Here is an 11,397-nt window from a genome sequence, read left to right as displayed (position 1 = left end):
CGTCAGCATTCTTTATTTTACGTTTCTTAGTTTCTAAATAATGATTTTTATTGAAACTTGAAATTTTTTGATAAAAATTGTTGTCTAAAAACTTTTTTTACAAAATTAAATCTCATAAAATTATGAGACTTATGTATACTTTTTGTTCATTTTAATTTTTGAAGTAATATGCTTCTCAAAACTATAGAATGTAAAGTTTAAATAGGCCTTTCATGTTATATCATTAAATTCAGTAAAATTATTTCTCGAGCATTGGGTTTTAACTCTTATAAGAATATACATATTTTTTCCAGTTTATGTACAAATATTTTTCTGATATGTTTTGTATGTTCCTTCTTTAAAAAAAAAAGAGATACCATCTTGTTTTCGTTTGCATAAGAAATGATATTAAACATTTTTCCTTTTTAAATTTAATAAGACACGATAAAGAAGGATCGTTACAATGTTACACGCTACATTAAAGACGTCTCCAGAGTAAATGAATGACTGTTCATATCGAAATCGCAGGTATTAATCTCATACAACGCCCCCTATAGTTCGTTGCGATCTCGAATTGGTTCTCATTCTCACTTGATGGCTATCAGAAGCGCTTGCGAAGTGTTTACCAATCGGGTTCTCCTTCTCACCAATTAGCAATCACAAGTGTGTAAAATGCATAAAGTGAAAACTGACCCCAAAATTTTATTAGTAAATCATTAAGTTTTTGCTTTGAAAGAGCCCATGCATTTTTTTTAAATTGTTAGTAAAATGCCTCTTAATTTTCTTCCATATTTATTGAAGTTTATAAATTATGCGGTTCTTCAGTGACGTTGAGACACAAAATGGAACACAAACTTTAACTTGGACTTAACTCTAAATTTTGTTTTTGTTTTCGTAATTTCTCTTTGTTTATATGATCCTGATCGAACCGAAAATCAGAATTCCAAATGTGGCCATCGTTTCAACCTAACCTGTGACATATATCTCGAGGATTTAAGGGGTTTGTCATTCGTAAATTTAACGAAAATTTGGCATTCCTATTCAAAATGTAATACCAACGTTGCTCCAATAAGTTAATTGTAGATCATATGAAATGGCTTCTAACGGTTTAGACATGGATGCCGAAACCGTTGATCGAGAACTAAAAAAACACTATGGAATACAGGATTGTTATGTTCATATTTCTCGATTATCCGATTCTATATTCTTGCCAACTGAAGGAAACAGCAAAGAACTTTATAAATATGGCAACAAACGACTGAAATATTCTAGTGATGAGTACTCAGAAACCGAAAGTGATTTTTCGACTAGTCATTCAGACGCAAACGAGTATCAGATGATCGATATTATTGAAAGAATTGATTCCTATCCAGAAAATTACTTCGCTAATCGAAACTGTTACGAGGAAAAGCCTTTCTCTGTGCATTACAGCAAGATGTACATTGACGAAATCGTCAACAACATTTACGCTTTTCAATCGCACAATGTCAGATTCGATTTGAGCGAAATCTTTCAAGTCTTAAAAAGTGATTTCACGTCACTCTCCGAAACCGAATTTCGGACGAGAGTTCGGGAGAGACTGACTGAGATGTGTTATCGGTCAATTAGCGAGAAATTCAAATCGGAATGTAGAATCGCAGCCGAAAGAGTGTTGAATCAACTTGCGCATAAACAAGTTGATCTTATTCTGGGGAAAGAAAACAACGTGCATCCGAACACTGTTAAGCTAACTTGGTCCAGCTGCACAAATTTTATTCTGAACAAACATATTAGAATTTCAAGCCGAGCTCATCAGTACCGAAAACTATATTACGATAAGGAAAGCTTTGTTATCGTAAGGGAAGAGGATGTGAAGTATGCAAGAAAGGCTATAAAGCGATTGCATAAACTCAAAGTCATTGTTCAGAAGGATAATACGCTACCTTCCATAAGTCATTTCAATTCTTGTAAAAATAGCTTACTGATAGAAAGTACGAAAAAAAATGCAAGATTTAAGTGATTTAACTATTATTCAAATTTTGCCTATTCTACTTTTCAGTCTGACTATACGAGCTAATTAATTCATAATACATTTATTACTTTAATTGAAATTATTAAGAATCTCATTAAATCAGCTATGTAAAAAAATAATTGCAGGCTGTTGAGTAAATAATACATGAAATTCATTCAAAATGGTGTTTTGTAAAGCACTACTCCATAATAGGGTTTTAAATAATTAATGATTCGAAATTTTTTTGATTGAGAGGGAGATATTTTCTTATCAATTTCTAATTATGCAAACTATAGTAACTGAGGCACCAAAAAAATTTTAAAGTTGCACAAAATAAAATATATATATATGTTGAGGCATGCCTAATTGTAGCTAATAAGTATACCTTTCAAGCTGGTCACCTTCAGGGATGTTTTTTTTTTTTTTTAAGTTTCTCATTATCTACTGCAAGTCACTCATTTTTTTTAAACTAATATATTCATAAATAGCAATTTCCTTGCCATTTCTGATTTGTAACAGAAGAATTATTTAATCAATGTAATATATTTGCCCTCTTTTTTTAATTTATTTGATTTTTTTTATATGGAAATCTCAAATAGATTTTCAAAATCACTTTTCAACACACTCAAGTACTAAAAAGAAAACTACAGGTGAAATCTCTGTATCATGGTCTGTGGCAGAATGATTGCCAAAAAAAATTGCAAAAACGGACCAACTTGAAAGGTATAACTTATAGCTAACCCCAAGCAAACATCTGCATGTTTTTTTTTTTAATTGCTAGATTAAAATCTAATTGGCACCTTGGCGATTGTAGTTGGCTTGACAGATCATGATATGGAAATTGTCCCAAACTACACATAGAGAATAAAATTTCAGATATTTTTTCCTTTTATTAATCACATGTCTGTATTTGTTAAACTAGCAATGCATTATTTTGAATTATTTAAGTTTGAAGCACTGCTCAGATAATGATAATGTGCTTGTCAACTTTATATCAATTAACCTAAAACAGAACACTGATTCATTTTGTAAGGAATACATCATAAAACTTCAACTTTAGGGGTACACATCCTTTTTTCGAATGAAGACTGCTGGACAAAAAATTAGCTTCCCAGTGGCAGCAAAAAAAAAAAAAAAAAATTTGCATCAATTTTTAATTAATGAAACACTGCTTAGTGTCATTAAAAAATATATAAATTTTTTCTTTAACTGTCTAAAGTCTTTTGTGAAATATTATTATGTTGGAATATTTTCAAATTAAGTCTTAACATTTTTATCTTTAATTAAATTATACATTGGTGAATACTTGGACTATTGTGTACGAGAATATTCATTCTTATAAACAATAACTACCAAATTTCAGTATTACAATGTATTTTCAAAATTACTGATATTTAGGACTATACAACAATATTTTTCCAATTTTATTGACTTGTATTATTTTTAAATTGATTTATATCTTCACCACCCCAATTAAATTTCTCAACTCTTGCATTAAAACCATATTCAGTATTTATTGTTATGTATGAAATTTGTCAATATTATATTTTTTTGGTTACATTATTGATGATGATATTATCAGATTTGGTAATTTTAGTTAGTAATAATGATTACGATATTCTCGTATTTCATATGCATTGCTATCATTCATAGTGGCAATATTGTCGTTTTTCACATATTTATGTGTTTGATTGGTTTTTTGTGCATTGTTTCTACATGTTGGCTTCATGGGCCTTATAATTCTGCAAACACCAAATTTTCTAGATTAAAATATGTTCAAAGCAAAATTTTCAATGAAAAGATTTAAAATGTTGAAAGATTTGTATCTTTTGATGTATCTTTTTTGATGTTTTTTGATATTTTTTGATGTATCTATGATGTATCTTTTTAGCACATATTGGAATTTAAAATAATAATTTCTGTTTTTTTTTCTTTCCAGACTGAGCGGAAATTATATTTCTTATGCTAAGCGTATAGTCCCCCCCCCCCTGCTTTTTGGCTGAAAAGCAAGCAGTCGTAGGTTGTGTACCTCTATTCTTCTTGTAAACCCTATTGTGCGGCTTTCAGGAGAACTTCTCCAGACATCAGTCTCACTTCGTGGCATGTACCATGGTTACGAGAAAATCACTTCAAATAGGGGTGTGGGGTGAATAGTTTTCTCTTAATCTTAGCATAGGTCAATGTGAGTAAACCAATCGCCACCTTTATTCCTCCATTGCACCCCCTTTAGAAATGCGCTCTCGCTTATTACCATAGCAGTCAGCCCGAGACTTTTAGTCTGGAGGAGTTCTCCTTAAAGTCGCACAATAGTTAACTTCAATTAATTAATTTATTTTTACTTAACAGAATGAGGATATAATTATATATATTTTTTTAAAAATTACAAGTTCATCTCAAATCTGTTTTTTTTTTTCCCCCTAATAAGAACTGAATAGGATTTTTTTGAGTTTATTAATGAAAAAATAGTACTTTGAATGTCACGTCACTTGTATATATATATATAAATGTGATTTCTAAGTTTGTCTCTCTTTTTGAAACCTGATTGAAGCCACGAAAATTTTGTAGTATGTTATTAAATTTGTTATCTTCCAAAACATAATTTGATTTGTTTGGTTTTTTTTTTTTTTTAAACAGGAATTTAAAGTTTTCCTAAACTGTTCGTAAAACTTTTTTCTCCCAGTTGATACTGGTGAAACATAAAAGCATGCATGTCTTTTTAAAAGATTAGATGTTCTGGTCTAATGAGTTTTGAAATTTCAGTCATGAGTTTGTTGTGTTAGATGTTAAATTGTCTGTTTTATAACTGGAAGTAAGTAGTCTTATAGCTAATTGTTCTTTTTAAAACTTCTACTGTGACTTGTTCTTTGGAAACTTCTGTTATTGTCTTAGATGTGTGACACACCAGATTGTCTAAATTGACGATATTGTCTTAACGTCACGAAACCCTACTTTGTCTGGTGCTCTTCATTGGAATTTGAATAGTTGTGGAAATTTTTAGTTTCAAATCTACATGTTAATATCACTGCTAAAATAGCTTCTAGGCTAAAAATAAATGACTAGAAAGGAAATTAAACCTGTTTAAAAATAAATGCAAAGTTATATTTTTTATTCATGAGTAAATTATAAATCACTTTATATAATTTTAAAATATATAGTATAAGCAGGGTATCTGCACACCTGAAAATTCATAAATTTCAGTATTGAATAAAATTTGTCATAAAATGTCATGATTTTAACTATTGTTTAAAAAAAATCTTGGAAAGTCATGGTTTTAGTTCGCCGAAAAATCTAATTTTTAAAATGCAATCCCCCCCCCCTAATTCCATTGTGCTCCGAATATCTTAATTTGTAACTAACTCCCCACTCAAAGTCATATTTTATTAATTATTTCTGAATTTTTATTATTATTTATCATTTTTTATTTTATCAATTTAAAATTCTAGCTGAAGCAAGCCAGTCATTGGTGAATTTTTTTTTAGAAAATCAGAAGTATTTCTTTCCTTCCTGATGAACAAGAAAAGTATCTTTAGAATATAATTCTTCAGAAAAAAGAAGAAAAAATTTTTTGCTTTTGTATTTTTTTCAGCTTTTTTATTCCTTCAACTCTTTCTTTACTCTGTTTTTTAAATTTAAAATCTATAAATATGAAGATGCAGAGTATGACAGTTTCGATTATACCTATCATTTCAATTAATGTTATTATAATGCTTTTTTAAATTTATTGTTGTGTTATTGTTGGAGAAAATGGTAACGTCGTTAATTCGTGAAAATTTTTTGAAATTATTCATGACTTTAAAAATCTAAAATGTAGCAGATACCCTGTTTGTTGTAAAACTTGATTTGTTTGCATTTGGCAATATGAAAAATATGTGATTAATATCTCTATTAATGTATAATTTCTACGTTTATAAGGTCTTAAAGCTAGTTGAACAAATTGTGAACTTTGAAAAGTTGGTGTTAGGCCTGCAAAAAGTGTGATCTTTAGTTTTGTGATTACAGAGGCGAAAAAAAGCATTAAGTTAGTCTTTTTCTTTCCTACCTTCTGAATTCAGAAGTAATTCTTGATTTGAAACTCAGTTTGTTTTTTGACAAACTTTACATCATTTTACAGCAAGAAAAAAATATATAGTAGACTCTTGATATCTCATGGTGGGTACTGTTCTTAAAAAGTGCTTGAAGGTGATGATTTTAGTTTTTTAAAAGCCCTTAAAGGTGCTTATTTTATTGAGTGTTTTTAAAAAGTGTTAATTTTTCCCTTTTTTTTTGTTTTTTGAAATGAGATATTTTATCTTACCATGTTGATTTACATATTGTGCAAAAGTTAGGTTTTCACATTGTTCTATTAAACTTTTTTACAATTCATTCAAACAAAGCATTACGGCGTACCGTCGGTCCATAGCGTATGAAAGAGCTAATCATTTTACATGTTTGATGAAATACTTGCGGGTCCACATGTGCATATACTGAGCTAGGTTCGGTGAGATTCTTGCACTCTTATGTGCAACTCTGCTGCATTTTGCAAAATATTCTCAATTTCAGGCTTCATTTTCCCTTCCCTGAAATCAAACCAAAAAATCTCTCAATCTCTTTATGGTGGCTAATTTAATCATTAAAAGAGTTCTTTGTTAGAAACTAGTTATTTTATCATGATCATGTCTTTAAAAATTATTTTGCATTTTGTTGATGTATAGAGTGCTAAAAAATATTTTTTGAGTGCTTGAAAAGTACTTTAAAGGTGCTTATTTTTTGTCGAAAGATTTGACTACGCACCCTGTATCTCGAAAACCTTGTTAAATCAACAACAACAAAAAATTTCCCTTGGCATCATATGTCTTCCTAATGTTAATTTGAATTCCTATGTCGCAGGGTTTCTACTCAAAATTGTGTTACATTTTTTTCGAAGTAGAAAATAAATTTTTTCAGAAAAATCACAAAGTTAGTTTATTGTAAGCCAATTCTTTTCTTTTTAATGCATAATTATTTTTGTACTACTTTTAAAAATAAAATTATCATTGTTGTATTTAAACTTATAGTCAACTATCATTACATGCATATTTATTAGTAGTTATTATTATGTTTCATGACTCTGCTTTTTAGAGTAATATTTTAGACTATATTTTTCTACTTTTTAGTTCTGAACTTGCTATCTCGAAATTTATTTAGCTTCCCTTCAACTTTGAGATATCGAGAGTATACTGTATATAGTTATAGTATAGTGAATGGAATAAAATAAAAATATGACTCATATGTGTGATGCCTTTATAAAGATCTCTCACGTGTGAATCATCATCAGGGGTCTGTCTAGGTTTTTCTGAGAGGTACCTATTTTGTGAAAATTTGTACATTATTTGTGAAGATTAAGAACTATATTAAAAAAATCATCACAAAAATATGAATTTATCATTTCTTATGGCATGCCAAAAATAAAATTTTAAGAAAAAGTATTTTGTGAAATCATTGTTTTTTCTAAAGTTGAATTTGTGATGATACCGCTAAACGATAGTATATTTGTCCTAGAGAGACCCCTGATCATTATCCCATGGAACCAGTTTTGAAGTCTTAGATTGTCTGAAGACTTTCAACAATACTGAATGAATGCTATGCTAAATTCACTACATTGATAAACGAAAAATAATTAAATTTTAATCATTTGTATAACATTTTAGATGTTTATGATATTTATTTTTCTCCTGATGGAATGCATGAGTGATGTCTAAATTTAGTTGTGTCAGCAATGCTTGTAGTCAAATTCATTATGGTGATTTTGCCCTTCTTTTCAATTTAGTGAGATTTCTTCAACTTATGAAGTTTACTTATACTTTAGTTCCTATAAAGTGTTTTGTTGTTAGTTATTTAGATTATCTGCAATTCTATGATGAATTTTTTTTTCTATGTCCTTTGATAAAAAAAAATAATTAAGTTATTTTATTTTGAAATAATATGCTGATGTAGGTTGATTAATTATTTATGTGTATTTGAATGTGCATTGTTTGCTTATAGATACAGTATTAACTAGTAGAATATTTTCAAAATGCCAATGTAAGCTTTAACATGTTGTTCACTAGTACAAAACTGTTTTACTTTTTAATGGTAAACTTTTATCTATAAAAAAACTGTAGAAAACTTCAAAAATCTGTACTAAAAAATCTCAACTTAGAAAATTTTTAAACATCTTTAATCAAAATATTTTTTTTAATATCAAGTTTTTTTATTCTGCCCTTACTAGGGCCAAGTAAAGCTTTCCCACAACTGTTTGTTATCTGCCTGAGAAGTCATGAAAGTTAAAGAACCAGCTGTTTTGTGACCGACAGATGATTGGTACTTTATTTAGATCGCACTGGACCTGTACAATGGTCTGGGAAACATCCCTGAAGATGATCCATAGACATGCCATTGCTATTTTGATCCTCTGCAGAGAGGATGGCTCTCCTGCTTTGGTAGCACAAGGTCGAGCACTTTATGGTAGAAGAGCTTAACAAGGACCAATACCACACATCCCTACGCAGGCTGATCAAGGTGATCACCCACCCGCTTACTGACTGTAGCCAGAGATGCATGAATGAGAACTTTGTCTTTATCAATCTGCTGTCTGTCAATCAACAACAATTTATCAACTGTGTCTTTATCAGTACTGCGGGGCACGGCGTGATTGTAGCAATATAGTTGCGCACAAGCCGCCTTTACTCCGGGCAAGATGATACGCATAGATTTGAATAACAGCGTGGAGAATATGTCACTGAGCCATCCTCACAATATTACTAATGAAGTTTATCTGAAAAATGGATCTATAATTACTAAAAAAAAATCTGTTCAAATGTTATGTAAGCATATTTTTGGCAGTTTTTGACTCCTCATCTCCCTTGTCAGCAGCAAAAATAAAATTTCAAAACAGTTTCCATTTTAACGGATGGGAGTTGCAATCTCTCCCCCCAGTAGTTTTTGCATAGCTGCCAACTCTACTGGACTCTGCCAGTTTCCAGTGGTTTAATTAAAATTCTCCTGGTTTTTGGTAAATGAAATATTCGTGGTTAAAAAAGGGAGGAGATATTAACTGTGCATAGTTAAATTTTACAGAATTGATTCGGAAAAAATTTCTTCCTATTTTAATTTTTTTTTATTTCGTAAAAATAATATTCTAAAATTTTTTATGATTTCTTAAATTGAGTAAGCATCATTACGATTAAAATTGATATGACAACGACAGTATTACATGGAGAAAGCATTACATTGTTTTAGGCAGAAAATCTACAAAAACGTATCACTTCCAGTATTAAATTATAAATTTTTGTACTTCACTGCAAAAAATAAATTTTACGTGTTTATTTTTTTACAAATCATTTTTGTACACCATACTATTAGTGTGTTTTTACTGAGAAGGCAAATATGCTCTTAAAAGTTTTGAAAAAGAAACCTAATTGTTTCCCACTACAAAATTTGTGTTTAATAAAATCTATGCTATGAATATTAAGTTGAGAAACATAGAGAAAATCATGGAATCTGCTGAATTCATATGTTGTAGAACTGAATTGCACATTTAAACTAAACTTAAAATTTCTGTGATGTTCATAATGTTTAATTTATTACAAAAAGAATTCTTGTAACATGTGTGGATAATGTAAAAGTGAATTTTTCAAGATAAGTGTGTTGGTTTTGTAATAATTTTGTTTCCTGTTAGCAGTATTTGTATATTACTCAAAAATTTATTATTACTTGATTGTCATAAAAATTTCCCTTTATTACAGTCAAACTATGGAATTATAATTTTTTTTTTATGTCGTAACGCAGTGATTGGGCTTATGTGCGTCAGATCAATACCTTCTAGAATAGAGAAGGCCTCAGTGCAGGTTACCATTAACAAGTCCTTTAGTAGTCCAAACGTAATAACATCTTTCGTATTTCCCCCACTGCACAAGCTTAGTAGCTCGAACGTAATGTCATGTTTACCTTCTCTCTTCTTGGAGGTGTTTTTCAGATACATTGTAGAGGAGACGCGAAAAATAAGTCATGACACGTTCTCTGGACCGCATAATTTTCCAGCGCGGGAGAAAAAAAAATGACGATCCACCAGGTAAATGTAGGCAAAATATTCAAACTTTAATTACATAATATATAAAAAAAAATTCTTTTCCTTTGTTATTAAAAGCTGGAGGGAAAAAAATTAAAATAATTCTGAGTATCAAATTACATCGTTACTTTTTCTTGGTGTTTGATCAGTGAAAATGAAAAGCCTTTATAGTTCAAATATAAAATTTTTTGAAATTCTTTATTTATGGCATCGTTGGCGGGAAGAACGGTTGGTATGCATCCCCCTCAGAAATTTGAAATCGCTAAAAATCACCCTTATTATGACAGATGTAAATCATCGATTTAAATTCAACAGTTATACAAATGAAAGAGATAAAAAAATAATTTATCTTTATGCAGATATAAGATTTTTTTTTTATTTATTATTATGTGTGAAATTTAAAGAACTGTTATGACAGTTTTAATTTCACCCCGTCCTCAAAAATTGTGTTGATCACATGTATTGACCACACTCATGTGTTCTTCAATAGATAATTATGATTGTGAATATTTATAAGATAAAGAGGTTGAGAATTAATATTTTTAATGGGGGCACAGAAAGTCCTGAGGACTCATCATAATTTCTTAAGTCTAGTGAAACTACTGCTATAAGCATGAAGTGTGCGTAATTATGAAAAATTTCTTTTTGCATCATGAATGTGTCAGTGTAAAAATTAAATATTTCTATTTGCGAGTGTTAATTACATAATAATTCTGTTTGTGTTTTTATCCTTGTAAATTATTTCTGTTTCAGCCTTTGTATATTACCCAAGAAAAAACTCATATAAATGTGCAAAATTTCTGTTAATTACAGTCAGTGCTATAAATGATACTGTATTATAATCAGTGCTATTAGTTTTTCTTGTCGTAAGTATGTCATTATGTGTAATTATTAATTTGAATAAAAACTATTCTTCGTAATAATGGCTGCTTATTTATAAGGTTTTTTCGTATTTTAATATGAAATATTTCTATGTTACAAAATGTTTTCATATTATATGTATATAAGTATATATATACAGTCGGACTCCGATTTAACGAATTTATAAAGAGCGAAAAAATTATTCGCTAAATCGGGGATAATTTGTAATGTCTTGGGGCAAAATAAAAAAAGAATTGACTAACCTTATGAAATATTCGAACATCTCTAGTAAGCGAATTAACAAAATAAATATAAATCTTACACTTTTATTTATTTAGGAATTTAAAATACAGCGAATGATTACGCTCTGATTAATTTGAAATTTTAACGGATTTCTTGAATTAGGTTTGCTTATTTTCTTGATTTCTTACTTTAAAAAGTTCTTTTCGGACGTCATGAGGAGAAGAAATTTACATCCTGTTGCATTACTTAATTTTTCACT

General features: G+C 29.5%; 1 protein-coding gene across 1 annotated transcript; it reads left to right on the top strand.

Annotated features, from left to right (window-relative positions):
• Positions 1-769: 769 nt before the first annotated feature.
• Positions 770-10,957, top strand: LOC122271423 (uncharacterized). The gene is made up of 2 exons (XM_043052544.2): positions 770-1,949; positions 3,909-10,957. The coding sequence occupies exons 1-2, from the start codon at positions 1,073-1,075 to the stop codon at positions 3,911-3,913; spliced, it is 882 nt and encodes a 293-aa protein (XP_042908478.1). The 5' UTR covers positions 770-1,072; the 3' UTR covers positions 3,914-10,957.
• Positions 10,958-11,397: the final 440 nt, after the last annotated feature.

The sequence above is a fragment of the Parasteatoda tepidariorum genome, chromosome 7 (assembly GCF_043381705.1).
Source record: "Parasteatoda tepidariorum isolate YZ-2023 chromosome 7, CAS_Ptep_4.0, whole genome shotgun sequence".
Taxonomy (NCBI): domain Eukaryota; kingdom Metazoa; phylum Arthropoda; class Arachnida; order Araneae; family Theridiidae; genus Parasteatoda; species Parasteatoda tepidariorum.
The sequence above is the reverse complement of the archived record's forward strand: the minus strand, read 5'-3'. Positions and strand labels throughout refer to the sequence as shown.

Bases quoted from the DNA above. Each gene is read 5' to 3' on its own strand.
- LOC122271423 (XM_043052544.2), top strand. From the start codon at position 1,073: ATGGCTTCTAACGGTTTAGACATGGATGCCGAAACCGTTGATCGAGAA.